The sequence below is a fragment of the Corvus kubaryi genome, unplaced genomic scaffold, assembly GCF_017639235.1.
Source record: "Corvus kubaryi isolate FWS band 111438036 unplaced genomic scaffold, C.kubaryi_AGA036_p1.0 37300, whole genome shotgun sequence".
Lineage (NCBI taxonomy): Eukaryota > Metazoa > Chordata > Aves > Passeriformes > Corvidae > Corvus > Corvus kubaryi.
Window position 1 is genome coordinate 12,834,679 of NW_024581093.1, and position 14,797 is coordinate 12,849,475.

The 14,797-nt window shown below is 45.3% G+C and overlaps 1 protein-coding gene across 1 annotated transcript; it reads left to right on the forward strand.

The window, feature by feature from the left end:
- Positions 1–1,625: 1,625 nt before the first annotated feature.
- SHCBP1 (SHC binding and spindle associated 1) lies at positions 1,626–14,424 on the forward strand. Its single transcript, XM_042027578.1, has 13 exons — positions 1,626–1,756; positions 2,347–2,535; positions 3,139–3,254; positions 3,904–4,112; positions 4,886–4,978; positions 5,712–5,945; positions 6,052–6,217; positions 7,496–7,616; positions 11,320–11,451; positions 12,321–12,439; positions 13,165–13,251; positions 13,591–13,732; positions 13,969–14,424. Exons 1-13 carry the CDS (start codon positions 1,648–1,650, stop codon positions 14,286–14,288), a joined length of 2,037 nt encoding a protein of 678 aa, XP_041883512.1. The 5' UTR covers positions 1,626–1,647; the 3' UTR covers positions 14,289–14,424.
- The last annotated feature ends 373 nt before the right edge of the window (positions 14,425–14,797 follow it).

Consider the following 14,797-nt stretch of genomic DNA (forward strand, 5'->3'; position numbering starts at 1 on the left):
TGGTTAAACACCCATGCCCACTATCATGGTTAAAGTCTGACAGCGTATGACAGAAAAGTCTTGGGGACTAAGCCATTCTCTTCCTGGGGTTATGATGGGCAAGGGTTGGTTTCAGTGGACCTACGGCAGTTCCAACTCCGGTAATGTCGGGATGATTTGTGTAATAAATGAATTTGTTTCAGGGCGTTGATTGTTACTGTTCATGAGAAGTAAAAGAGGGGAGTTGATAGTTAAATAGATGAACATGTTAATTGAGGATATTGCGAAACTGTACGGGTGTAATATCAAAGTGTGAACACTAGGTGGGATGTAATTGAGGTGTGATGATGTGATAGACTAGAAGATTACCTCATGCAGGTGATGTCAACAGCTTAGACCGCTACTGGATGAAGAATCATCCAATCGTCGACGCCCTCAAGAAATGATTGGACAAAAATGCGTATTGATAAAGAGCAGTAGAAGCCCTGGAAATGAGCCAATCAGAGGAAAGATCCAAAACACACCAATCATGAACTGACAGAGGGCATAAGAATTGTCCTGGGACTCTGTCCCGGGTCCTTCTGTAGAACTTAAGTGTCCAAGGGAGTACCCCGTGGGTCACAGTTTTTTGTGTGTTGTTTGACTGTGGCTTGTCACGCGGAGCCTGGGCTTGGGTCCCCGCTCTCAGTTGTTAATAAATAAACGGGCTGGCTTTTCTTTCCAAAAAGTCTCAGCCTCGTTTACAACAATTTGGGCTGTTGGCGTACTCCGAACGTGAGATGCTGCGGTCACGGTGCTGCTGCTGCAGAACAAGCGATATTTGGAAAGTGAACACAAGCGGCTCTGACGTGGGAGCTGCTCCATCGCCTTGTCAGAAATCCAAGGCAGCCCTCTCGTGGCCACGGCTGTTTCGGAGCAATTGCTTTGGCTTTAATCCCTATCGGTGCTTGTGGTCACAGCTCGAAACACACGGGGTGGTGTCAGGAGAAGGGCTGGGGCATGAAACAGACCCGTGTTTTACGTTTTGATCAGGTGCTTTTTGTGTACGAACCGGCCAGGGCTGAAAGCAAAGCGGGGCTACCCGGCGCTCCAGAGAATTCCGTTCCTTTTGTCGTGGGCTGGGGTCTTAGTTCGTTTATTTGGTGTTGAATTTTGGTGGTTTTTTTTATTTTATTGTTTGTCTTGTTTGCTTTTTTTGAGGGTGCTGATTATTGGGTGCTTTTACATTTTTTGCGGCTTGTCTGCTCCTTCTCTCCGGGCGCTGTGCATCCACTCTGGGCAGGGATGGCAGCATCCCCGGCCGCCAGGCTGTGTGTGGAACGCCCGTCCCCGCCGGCAGCGCGGCCCCTTGCCTGCCAGGACCGCACCAGTCCGTGGGCTCGGTTGGCCCTGATGGGGAAGGCTCCGGCCGCTCTGCGCTGTTCCCGCCCTGCTGCAGAGCGAGCCCGGCCAGGCACGGGACAGCGGCGGCTGCTGAGGAACCCGCGCTCCAACGGCCGCCGCTGCCGCCAGCCAATCAGGGCGGGGCGCTCTCTGCCGCCAGCCAATAAAGACGGGGCGCTGTCTGCCGCCAGCCAATGAGGGCGCGGCGCTGGTCGCCGGCTGCTCCCCAGGCGTGCGCCGGCGCGGCCGTTGGCGGCCCGGGCGGTTTGAAGCCGAGCAGGCGGAATGGCGGAGCCGCGGCCGCCGGGACCGCAGGGGGATGGCCGGGACTCGCCGGTTGCCGGTGCCGGCGCCGGCGCCGGCCCGCGGGACCGCGCCGAGCAGGCCGAGAGAGGTATGGGCTGCGTGTGCCCGCGGGCGGGGAGGGCCGCGGGCAGCCGGGAGGGCCGCGGGCAGCCTGCGCCCCGCGCTCGGGCGGTGCCCGAGGGATGCAGCTGGATGGTGTGGAGGCGAGGAGCGGCCAGGTCAGGCTGTGCTGTCCGGGCTGCTCCGGCTGGGGTTCGGATCCACCACGGGCCGCCCCCTGGGCAGGGTAACGCCTGCTTGGCTGAGCGTCCCTCGTACCCGGCCGGCCCCGCAGCCGCCCCCGCAGCCGCCCCCCGGCTCGGGGCGTGGGCACCGGCCTGGAAACGAGGGAGCGCACGTAGGGATGGCTCTGGAAATCAACACTAAAATGTGGTGGGGTTTCTTTCCTTTTAATCGTAAAGTTCTGGTATGTTTGTCAGTGCCTACTACGGGCGCTGAAATGGGCGTCGAGGAATGTGTATGGGTTTGAAACGCTTCATCAAGGATAATTTTAAGACGTGCCGTAGAAAGCAGGTTCGTGATAGGCCTTGGGCTGAACAGGAGTTCTCTGGGAATAGACCAGTGAGTGGCTGAACTGACAGCTCGTGGGGTTTGCTTTACTCCCGCTCCTCTTCCCAGATCTGCACCGGGAAGATGCTGAGAGTGATTCGAGTGCTGACTCCTGGAGTGACTATGGCAGTCGTGACAAACCAGGGACTACTTTAGGAAGAACAGTGCCAGACGGGAACGTGCTTTTTCCAGATATTTTTCACACCGATCATCTTTTGTTTTACGAGCGATTCAGAGCTTACCAGGATTACATCTTGGGTAAGTAATTTTTTCATAGGCAAATAAGGTGGTGTCAGTTTTCTTGTAGTGACTTTAAACGATCTAGTTTAAATGGAGTCACTTGTATATTAAGGTGCGAGATGCCTTTAATAATGGGGGCTGGAAAATATACAGTGTCCTGTCATCACTTATGCTGTAACCTCAGCTGCTCTAGCTGGTGGACCAGGAGGCAGTAATTTTAATATAAGTAAATAAAATCTGAGTGATGGAAAGGCAGAGGTGTTAATAGTGGATTCTGTGCCTTCTTTTACCTGGTCTTCCTAGAATTTTTTTGTGTATTGTAAACCTGTTTAAGATAAGGCAGAGGTTATGTGCTTAATACGATTGGCACTGAAACCTTCAGTGACTGGAATGTTGAGTCCTGGATGTCTTTCAGAGGAGCACAAACCAGATGGTCTCCAGCTCTCTCAATACTAAGAAAACTAGCAAAAATGCTTATGGTTATCACGAGCAAAACAAAATGAAGTCCAACATGACAGGTGGTAGAGGAACATTTCAATTGTGTTGACTTTCATTTTCCAGTGATGCGGAGGACTTTTCATCCATTCCTTGCATAAATGTATGTCTTCAATTTCTTTTTAGCTGACTGCAAAGCTTCTGAGGTGAAGCAGTTCATAGCCGAATACCTGGGGAAGGTCCTTGAGCCCTCTGGCTGGCAGGCAATCTGGCGCACTGATGTGTTTGAGGTCCTTGTTGGGGTGAGCGGATCGCTGCTGCTCAGGCATTTGTCTCCAGTTTACATAATTTACCTCTGCAACAGACTTTTCTAGGTCTCTCTATGTCCAGGTCATACACCCCTGTTGCAAACCTTGGATGTTCAAACTTGCAGTTTTATCACATGGTTGAGGAGGGAAAAACTCTGTAGCCTCTCAGCTCTTCTGTCCAGTTAGTGACAAAAATGGCTGTCACTGGCCCAGACTAAGAAGAAACTTGGATTGTTTGTATCCTGTGGGCACTTTGAAAAATGAGCCTCAAAGGGGTCCCAAAGAGCTGTGAAGTATTGGTTTGTTTGAGTCTGAGGATACTGCTTTTGCCATTTTTTTAAAACAGCAAAACAAAACAAAACAAAAAAAAAGAGAGCAACTTACTGGCCTTGCTATGAGCATTATGAGGGATTTGAATGAAGTTTTGGATGTGGGAAAGGCTCTCTAGCATTGTGGATGTGAGAAGCTTAACTCCCGGTCATCATTCAGCTGTCGAGATGGCCTTGGCTGTACTGTGCCATTTGTGTTGGTTTGTGTGGATCAGTTGGGACCCAGAATGGCCATGACTGAGGCACATCATGTTCCCCTCCCTCAGCTGGATCTGCAGTTCCGAGGGAATCTGCAGAGCTGTTTGTTCCCACAGGTGGTTGGTGTGAATTTCTTGGCTCTGAAGGCAGTTGTGCAGCTCAGTGAGCCGTTCCTGTGCGAGTCCCAGGATGGCAGCTTTACCCTGGAATGCATGCAGGAGCTCCTGGAGCTGAAGGAACATCAGATCCTGCTGCAGGAGCTGTGGGTTGTGTATGATGAGTCAGGAGAGTTTGACCAGACAGCACTAGCCATAGAGCATGTCAGGTAGGACAATTACGCCCTGCTAGTACCCCGTGCGTCCTGTCCTGAATTCTTGGGCCATGCTGGCAGCTCCACAAGCCAAGTTTTCCAAAGTAAATCTGATGACTGGTACTCTGAGGAGACTGCTTTCCCTCTCTTTTTCACCCCAGAGTGACTGTGTCACTTGCAGCCTAATACACTATTCTTTCTCTTTAATAACATTTTGGTGGATTTTTAATTTTTTTGGTCCTGTTCTTCTTTCTGCATTTTGCCTCCTCCCCTAAATTTGCTCTTTATTCTTTAGGTGTCTCTTTACATATTCTGTATATTTTTTCTTCTTTTCCATCTTCCTTTCTTTCAGGCACTACATGCTGTTTGAAATCTCTATACAAAATTGGCTGTTAGGAGTGGACAAAAAAGCTAAAATAGGAGGAATGACCTACATTGTCAGAAAGAAAGCTTAGCTGAAGGGCGATTGGCCGAAACCAAACAACCAAAAAGCCTCAGAATATGAAGAGTGTCAGTCTTGCTTTTCAAATCCAGCTTTTAGCTGTTCACTCCCTTTTGAGGAAGTAGGAAATTATTATGAATTTTAAACTTAGAGACAAAGTAAAACTCTTTATGCAGGTAAGCAACAGGAGAGGTGACTTCTGTGTGTACTAAGCAGCTTAGGGGACAGTAGCATGAATTTAGAGAAAGGTGATGCTTTGAGGTGAATTCTCACATTGGTTACATTGGTGTTTCCAGTGCTCTTGACTCTGCTCTCCTCTGTATGATTTCACACTTGGCTTCCAAAGGTTCTTCTACCAGTGCATCTGGAGGACGTGGGACGAGGAGGAGGAGGATGAGTTTGATTACTTCGTTCGATGTGTTGAGCCTCGACTGAGACTGTGAGTGCAACACCTTTGCTGTTCTTAGGGCAGAACCACTGGAATGTGCCATGTGGGAATAGTGACTCAAAATTAGGTGTAAAAAAAACCCTGTTGACTCGTAAACCAAAGCAAGTTTGTTGTAACAGCATTCACTGTCAGCTGGTCAAAATTTTGTATGGAAAGAGAGCACAACTGAGGCTGCCACTTGATTTCTGAGCCCTCAGTTTTTCCCTGTAGTCTTTGGCATTCCATCAGATGGTGCCCTAAATTCAGCAATAGTCACCCTCACACTGGTACAAGTTGTAATCCTAATAAAGGCTGGCATAGGATACTCCATTCTTTACCTCTGGGCATAAAATAAAAACCAGAATGGAGCTGAATGTAAACAAAAACTTGTAAGTCGGTCATTCTGCAGGAAGAATGTGTGTGAATCTTTCTTAGTTTTTCTAATAAAGGCTTAGATACTACCTTCTAAATTGTTACCCTTTTTTTATGGCTGTGCTTATGCCTTTATTTTAGAGTGAGTTTCTGATAGTTGTATACAATCTTTCAAGGCGGATGGGCAGCTATTTAGAAAGTAAAATGTTCTGATTTTCTCGTTTTGCTGCTTGCAAATAAAGTGGAGCAGTGTTGATGCAGACTGCAGAGAACTTTGACTTAAGCACTGATGCAGAACTCCTCAGGTTCTCTCCAGTCTCATGTTTGGTCTTTGAGGATTGTGAATGTGCTGACCCCTTGCTCTGAATTGCAGGCACTATGATGTCCTGGAACACCGGGTGCCTTCTGGGCTGGTAGCTGATTATCAGAACTTGTTGGCTAAATGTGAAGAACTTTATGAGAAGTTTTTAAATGTGAGGAACAGCATATCAAGCAATGATTCGGACTCAGAAGCAGAAAATGTTTCCATTGTGGAAGGACTAAAATTGTATGACAAAGTGGAGCACTTAAAACAAAAGCTAAAACTAATTGAGAATCCTCTGCTGAGGTAATTGGTAGGTTTGTGCGGGGAGGAGGCTCCTAAGGGCAATCACATAACTTAGAGGAGGTGTTTACTGAAGGAAGAGCTGTTGGCTGTGTTGCTCTTGTTGCAGGTACGTGTTTGGTTACCAGAAGTATGGCAGCCTCCAGGCTAAAGGACTGAGACCAACGGGTGCCAAGGTCACTCATGTTGTGCCCTGGACCATGACAGCAAGTCTGCTTCATCTGTTGGCAAGGGATAAACTTTGCCCAGAATCTTGTGAAGGCCTAGAAATACAGGTGCAGTGACAGGAATTGTCTGCTAATAGTTTTTCCTCTCAAGAAACGATGTGGAAGAATAAGTTAATTTACCATGTGCAAGATACGAAGATACTACATTTGCAACATACTACACTACAGGGCTGGGATTTTTTTGTCAGTTCAAAACAAAAAAGTCACTGTAATTTAAACAATAAGTGGTAAAACTGGATGATACAAATAATTTCTTTTTATTCATTTGTGCCTATTGAGTACTCTATACAAGCAACTTACTTCCTGTGTGTAGGAAATGAGATGAACCTGTAATAATTCTACAGTGAAACATGGTAAGGTGTAACACTTGAATTTAGGTTTGAAATGCCCATGTCTCTTGATGCCGCTGATCATGATCTAGAGTTTGAAGGAAGAAATGTCATTTTCTTGCTTCGGTACTGTGTAGGAAATAATTTATTTCAGGAGCAGCTATGTTTAGTTTCAGTGAACTCAGACAAGACTTGCTACTTCAGCAGTTAAGAACAGGCTGAATTCCTTGCACCCAGATGAAATGGTTTGCTGTATTCTGATCATGTTCATGAATTACACTTTGCCAAGATGGAGCCATGGGGAAGGTCCTGGAATAACTTCCAGGCTATAAATCTGATTTTCTGACTTGGCAACTGAAAAAATGCTCTTATTATGTTTACCTTGGAATTTGCTGGGATGCAATAAAGGTGTAGTTTTTCTGTGCTGTCATCCTTCAGTATAGAATTCCTCAGTAATGTTTGTGAAGGATATCAGCCTGCCCTCTTTATCAAGGAAAAGGACCATGTGGACCTATTTACCACTGTGGTATTGGAACTATGTTTGGGGGTGACTCATACCACGAGCAAACACAGGAGTATTCAGACCAGCTCTGATCTACTTGCTGAATTGTTTGGTTTTTATTTTCTTTACCTTCTGTCATCCATTTCTTTGTGGTAAATTCATGGCAAATCACTTAGGCTCAGTTGAAATGTTGGCTCCAGGCAGTGGTGAAGTTTGCTTTGGGGTGAATGTGTTGCTTGATCTGTGTGTCCACAGTTTTCTCTTGGGGGAATGGGCATGACACAAACATCAAAGGCATGTGTTAAGGCTGGTTTTGTCCACAGAGGGCTACAATTCTTGAATTCAAAGTAGAAATTTTGTATTATTGGTGCCATTAAAAGGGTTTCTTTTAAGCAAAAGCAGCAGCACTTAATTGAAAGCAAGCTCTAAGGGCATAAAAGCATCCATTTTTACAGCATTCTTTGGGATCTGATTGTATTTTTTTGTCTATTGCAGTTTCACTGTGATCCATTGGCAGCTGTAAATGCCTGTTATGAAGGAGACAGAGTCATCATCTGTCCTGGTCATTATGTTGTCGATGGCGTCTTCTGCATTGCTGATTCCGTTGAGATAGAAGGTAGAAGGTTTGCTAGTCTAAAGGTCCTTAAACAAGTAAATGGAATGCCTTAAACTAGCTCTGTGTAAGGATTTACTCTCTGCAGAGTTTGCCAGGAGCGTTTGCTTTTTTCTGCAAAGTATTCCTGTTTGTGCTGCAGAGCTGTGCCTAATGCAGGGTGGAGTGAGCTGTTTTGTTAGCCATAGTGCAGATAAACTGCAGATTTTGTTAATTGGTAGAAACTCATAATTTCCTCCTCTTTGTCTGCATAAGTGGTGATTATGCAGGTAATAGACAGGATTCAACAGAAACCTAAGGGACTTACTTGTTGTAATAGTGGAAACAGAGAAGTTATTCTGAGAGGCTTCTACTAACTTAAGAGTACTTGAGAAATGTCTTTGTGGTTCTTTGCATGTCTGAATGGGCCTCGGGCAGCCTCTGAGCCCCACTGCTGCTACAGCCCCAGTGAGAGCAGGAGGAAGGAGCCAGGAGGTGCTCTTAGGATTTAGTGATGGCACTTGGAGCATGTCAGTGATGGGGAGCAGGGGCTGCCAACCTGACTGCACTTGTGGGAGGCATGCAGGTGGAGGAGGAAGCTTTTGATTAACACATTTTTTCTTTCGAAACAGACACAACAGATGTGATTTTAGAATTTTTCTTGCAAAATATTTGTGTTTTAAATACTTCTGCTTTGCCTAGGATATGTTGCTGTCTCACCACTCTTGATTTCTCAGTGTATTCCTGTGCTTTAGGCAGGCGCACTCTGTTGCAGTGTTACAGTCTGTTTATCACTGGGGCTTCTGCAGCTGTTCATACGCTTATTTAGTTGCATTTTTGTCTTGTCAAAGCTTCTTAATGAGAAGAAGGCTGAGAGTTTAATTTCCTGATGTTCTGGACTTTTATTTTTCTCGCCCTTCTTGTTTTATGAGTGTCATTTTCTTTCTTGCCCATCTCCTGTGTGTGTTTGATTTATAAAGATACACATTGTGATAACCAGTGCACCTGCAGGACAAGGGACCTCGATAAAGTGCTTTATTTATCTCAAGAATGACATTGTTCTAAAATGTGTGTGGTGCTATTTATTGCTTTTCTAGCTTTGAGGAAACTGAAATACAAATAGTGCAGTACCACACATTAAAGGATGAGCTGCTCTATTTTAAGGAGCAAGGCACATAAATATGTATTTTTAGTACAAACCATGCTCTGAATAACAAGTACTTGTCAGGTATTTAATCTTCTTATATGGACTCCTGTTAGATAAGGTATTATAGCAGTAGGAGCAGCCAGGAACGTTTGAAGTAGGAGCATCAAGACAAACTTTGCTGGCACTAATCTGAGCAGCTGGCTGCTTTGGTGGCTTTTTTGGGATGAAGGGGTGACTCATGGAAGATATGTGACTTTGCTTCATAGAGCTTTTATTTTTTCCCAGCCTCTGTGCAAGTCAGTACCAGGGTTGAAAGTATGAAGATTAGTAAGTCAGGGATAAATAAAAACTTTCAGGAACTAAATAAGGCTAAAGCAGTAGCTGTTGCAGGAAGTCATGGTAAAGATAACTTCCATGCTGGACAAAAAGGTGTTGCAAAGGCACCTGAGAACTTCCCTTCTGCTTGTGCCATAGTTGTTCAAGCTGGCTGGGAACCTGCAGCATCAGCCCTTCTCTGTCTGTGCTCCGTGTCAGTGGATGACAGTGGCCTTGGGCTGCCTGTGGAGCCCCTCAGCCTCAGGCAGGGGCACAGCCCTGCTGGGGAGTGAACACCCCTGGGCAGCAGGTGAACCTTCCTTTGTTCTAGGGCTGCTGCTTCAGAGGTGAAGTGTAAAGCAAGCTAAAGGCACAGTCAGAAAACTGCAGGCACTCTGTAGGACAGTCATTCCTAAACTCCTGCTTTGGATAATAACCTCGTTCTGTAGTGGTGAGAAGTTAAGCTACATCTGACTTTTGCTGTCCTGTGGTGTTTTCCATGCTGGAACTGTCCCATGCCCCCTCCTTTCCAGGGGTGACCTTAAATCTACATAGCAGTGGGAAAAGGTTTCTGGGTAATACCATGTGTTGAAATATCAATCACTTAACTTTGCATTAAATTGCCTGTCTTCAAAACTTTCTGCCAACTCTTGTTCAAAGGTTGGTTGTTTGGGTTTTGGTTTTTGTGTCGCACTGACGGCTCGCTCCTCTGCTCGGCTACTCCCTGTGGTGTGTGACAGGAGTGGGGAGCAACCAGAGGCTCTCGGCTTTAAAGCTGCTCCTCTGGAGTTCAGCTCTGCCCAGGGGAGCTGAAGCTCCAGGCACAGCAGCCCACACGAGGGAGAGGATAAAAAGTAGTGAGGAGGCTTGCCACAGGAGGTAATCCAACTTTATTGGAGGGTATCTGGATCAGAGCTGAACAATTTATAAAGGGAGGTGTTACAACGGGGATGAATTGTCAGGGGACCAATAGGGATCTCTAAGGGAGGGATATGGACAGGGATAGACGTTCACATAAACCAACAGTCTTGAGGGGTGGAGGGAAAGGGATCACAGGCCCCTATGGGGCGTGGTGGTTCAGGGGATTTCCAAGAGGGGAGGTATCTGAGGGGGCAGGATCTCGGGGGATTGACGGGGACCATATTTGGGTAATTAGGGGGGGCTCTGGTGACAGGCACAGAACTTTCAGGAATAACAGGAGGGGTTTGGGTGATTGATGCGGAACAAGGGGAGGAGAACAACAATATAGGGAACACCGGGGGAGCGGCTTGGGTCTGGGGCAAGCCAACTGGGAATAGAAGTGGGGAAGGTAGGGATGAACCATCGGGGTACAGAGAACATATGAAAATACAGTAAAAGTATCGCATCACCACAGGTTTTGGGGTGTTTTTTTTGGTTTTTTGGGGTTTTTTTGTTTGTTTTTAACCTTTCTACTTGCACGTGGCAGTATTTATTAATTTATGTACTTGGGTAAAAGCTGGCATTCTGCTTGGGCCCTTCTTATCTTGTGTGTGCTTTCAGAAAATGATAGGACTCATGCTGCTTTAATGGATGTTGCATTATTGCTTTCCTTATCATGATTCTTGTCAGTGACAAGCAATAAAAGCTTTACATGCTCATAAATTTTCCTGTAAGTGCTTAAATGCTGACAACTGTGGATGGCTTAGTAAATCAATGTTGGCATGTGCTTGTGAAAGCTTCTTTTTAAACCGAATTAATTGGGGAGCCTGTGCAACACAGGAACGCTGAATTTCTCCCCAAATTCCAGGCAAATAGGGAAGTTGAGTGAGGCATACTAACAGTATCAAGCCCTTTCCACTTTTTTTTCTGGTGTTGTGGTGTGGCTGCTGTTCCCCGCTGTGTTCTTTGGAAGCTTTGCATGTTCTAGTGAACTTCTGTCCTTGGAGAGCAGACTGGAGGTGCCTGTGTGTCCTCAATTCCTGCATCCCCCCTTCTCTGTTGTAACTTTTGGGAGTGAGAACTTCGGCCTTGGCAAATGTGAGCTCAGTTACCCATTTGTTCAACTTTCTCAAATAACCTTGCATTTTGTTGTGTGCCATTCAAGTAAGGTAACTTTTTGGAGTGCCCGTACCTTGGCACAGAGGGGGTGTAACGTGTAGCCTGGCCACTTGGTGAAAATCCTATTCAAGGTATTAAAACATCAAGCTTTAAACTTCTTTCATTAATTTAAGAGTCTGTTACGTACTGAACACCTCATTGTCACCAGATATTCTCCAAACTTGCATCTTTCATCTCTGCTCTTAGGCTATGGCCTGCCAGATGATGTCGTGATAGAAAAACAAGGTAAAGGAGACAACTTCTTTGACTGTACAGGAGCCAATATAAAGATCTCCAATTTGAAGTTAGTACAACATGATGCTGTGGAGGGGATTTTAAGTAAGTGTAAAAGCATCTTGACCTTTTTGTGACTCTTCTATAAATAGTGTTAGAATTAAAGCAGGGGACCCAGTGTTGCAGTTTGACAAAATATTGTAGAGAGGAGCCCTACAGGTATAAGTATCAAGTCTTCCCCCTCTTTTTTTTAACTTGCTCATAATGTGGACATCAAAATAACTTCTGTTTGTACTTTCAAGCTATTGTGGCTCTTACAGTTTATTCTTATACTGGGATAAGATCTTTTGACTTGATCTGCTGTGTCTCTGAGTGCTGTGCCGCCTGTGTCAGGCTGAGTGGAAAAGGAAAAAATTCCACTTTCCATAGAAAAGCCTCCATGGCAATATGCAGCTGCAGCTGACCTCAGCCAGTGCTCCACTGAGGAACAGCATGTGCTGTAGGAGTCCTGTAGGGCTTTGTTTCCAGCACCTTCAAACTGACACTCAACTAAGTCTAAATTGTATCCAATGAGTTTATTGGGCGTGGCCTTGTCTTTGCAGAAGATGCTAATTAATATTTTGCCTCAACAGAAATTTGGGTTTTAAACATGTTGAAAAGTTTATTAACACTTGTATGCATGTATTTAATATCTTTTGAGTCCAGAAGTCTCTTAGGAATGTAATGAAAAGAATTACTGCTGTCATAAAAAAAAAAAGACAAAAAAACTTTAAGACAAATCTTCAACCAGTTTGTCCCTGCTTAGACCACAAAAACAGCATGAGTTCAAACCACACATGAACAAATCAGTGAATTGAATCTGAAGTGGATGAAATGAAAATATCACACTGCAAAGCTGCTCTAAGGCTGTGTGTTGGAGGCGTTTGTCTTTGCAGAACTGGTTCATCCAGCAGTAACTGTTTCTGTGTATGTAGATGTCCATCATGGGAAAACCACGCTGGAGAATTGTGTGTTACAGTGTGAAACCACAGGAATAACAGTGAGGACGTCAGCTGAGCTACTGATGAAAAACTCAGATCTTTATGGGGCCAAGGTACACACTCATTCTTAACTTTGACTTATTGCCTAATTGAAAATAAAGGTTTCTCTTTCGAAATAGTGCAGTCAGTCACAGAGTGGCTTCTGTCGCTCTGGAGAGAACTTTACAAATTCATTTTGGACAGCTACCTGTTACTGAATCAAGATTGGTCCCAGGGGTCTTGTAGCCTCTAGTGAAACGTGTCAGGCTGGTCTGTGTGTGATGATAGCAAAGTGATGCAGTAACAGGGGACATCTGTGAAATAATCATTGCTTGCATTGCTGATTCATGTCCTGCAGTACTTTTAAAGTGATTTCCTGGTTTCTCTGCCCATAACTAGTTTTCTCATTTCCATTTGTTATGCAAGTGAAATGCCCTTTTTGGCACCTTTGATTCTTACAGAGGGATGATAAACACAAAAATGGACTCTGATTTGGATATTTTGTAGAATGATGGGGCTTGAGGTATTGAGAGGGATGACTGAAAAACAAGCAAGTAATTCAAAGCTGTGCATCTACTCTTCAGCAGGCCTTCATGGACTGGTGCCAGTAATACTGGGAGGCCTCAGCCTTGAGTAATGCTGCTTGAGCTGGGTAGCAAAGCTGTGAAGCTGGAGGGGTAACAAGAGGTTTGCATTGTGCAAACTGGTAGATGAACACAAAGATCTGCCATGGAGTGGTCAAGTTCCATTGTAAATGTGCCTGAACTGTTTGTGAACTGCTACCACCTGTATCTTGTAGGGTGCTGGTGTGGAAATCTATCCAGGAAGTGCGTGCACCCTGCTGCACAATGGGATCCACCACTGCAAGGAGGGAATACTGGTCAAGGTCAGTCCCAGCCACAAGGTACTGGTTTGCCAAAAGCTTATCACTGCATCCATTAGTGCCAGTAGGTTTGGGTTGGCTTAAAACCTGCTGTGCTGTGCTGGAACTTGTACACGTCACACATGATGACAATGGGACTTGCTTGCTTTGGCCTGACCACCAAAGCCGTCACCTGGTTTTATTTCTTATCTGCCAGAAGGAGAAAATACCTTTTGCAATGCTGCTTGTGTAGGCAAATAATTGTGCTCTAGCCAATGCAGAGATCTGATTCTACCTAAAACTGGAAGGTTTTTTATCCCTTTAGCTGGACGTGACATGTTGGATTTCTGTTTTGTTCTGTAGAACTTCTTAGATGAGGATTATGAGGCTCCCAAGATAACCATGGTTAATAATATGATCCATAATAATGAAGGATATGGTGTGGTCCTGGTTAGACCAGTGATGGCCTCTGAAATGAAGGATGCTTCAGCACAGGGAACTAAAGGTATTTTTCTTTTCCTTGAAGAAACTTGTAAAACTAGTAAGTCTAGTATACCCAGGTTTTTGGATTGCATAATTCATAACTTTTATTTGAAATTTGTGGCTGTCATGAAGTGCTTAACCAAAGAGTGAGTGGGATGAGGTGACAATGCTAAGATTGAAGAAAATTAATTCCAGGATTTCTTAATGATGTGGCTGTTTTGCATGACTGTTGGTGACATTGACTCTTTCCTGCCTTAGGGAATACACAACCTACCCAGGCAGGTGATGAAACAGCCTGTGCCGAGGGCTCCAGACAAGAACAACCTGGATGTGTAACTGATGAGTTGGAGCTTTATAAGCGAGCTGGGATTTCTGAACAAACTGAAAACAACTCTGAAATTGCAAATGTACTTGGGGCTACTTCTGCGAAGAAGTGCCAGATGCACAAGAAAAGACTGAGTGAACTGGGCTTTACAGAAGCTGATGACAACTTAATGTCACAGAAAATGTTTGTCTCTGTTGAGGGCAATCAGTTCAAATGGAATGGGAAAGGAAGCTTTGGTATCTTTCTTTTCTGACTGTCCTGACTCTTGCTGGCATTGCAGTAGGATTTGTACAGTTACTGGTCAGATCACATGCCAGGAGTTGTGCTGTGTTGTTACACTTTTATTTCCCAAGTGTAATCCTTATTAAAGGACTGGGGCTAAAAACTCACTTGGTTCTTTTGTCTCATGTTTTCCAAACCTTAAATCTCCTTGGTGAGCTGCCTTTGTGATGCTCACATAGCACTTCTTTCCCTTGCACTTCATTTTAAGCCTGGCTTATCTCTTGATAATGTCTTGTTTTTAAAATCAGCTTTGTTATCAAATGGCAGAATGGGTCAGGTTGGAAGGGAACACAGTAGGTCGTCTGGTCCCACCTCCCTGCTCAGGCAGGGCCATACCAGAGGTCACAGCACAGGATTGCATCCAGACTACTGTGGAATGTCCCCAGTGAGGGAGACTCCACACCCTCTCTGGGCAGCCTGTTCTGTGCTTGGTCACTGCAGAGCAAATAAATCCTCATGTTCAGGTGGAACTTCCTGGGC

Bases quoted from the DNA above. Each gene is read 5' to 3' on its own strand.
- SHCBP1 (XM_042027578.1), top strand. From the start codon at position 1,648: ATGGCGGAGCCGCGGCCGCCGGGACCGCAGGGGGATGGCCGGGACTCG. The intron at 3,255-3,903 runs GTGAGCGGATCG...TTGTTCCCACAG, and splicing joins TGTTTGAGGTCCTTGTTGGG to GTGGTTGGTGTGAATTTCTT. The intron at 13,733-13,968 runs GTATTTTTCTTT...TTCCTGCCTTAG, and splicing joins TTCAGCACAGGGAACTAAAG to GGAATACACAACCTACCCAG.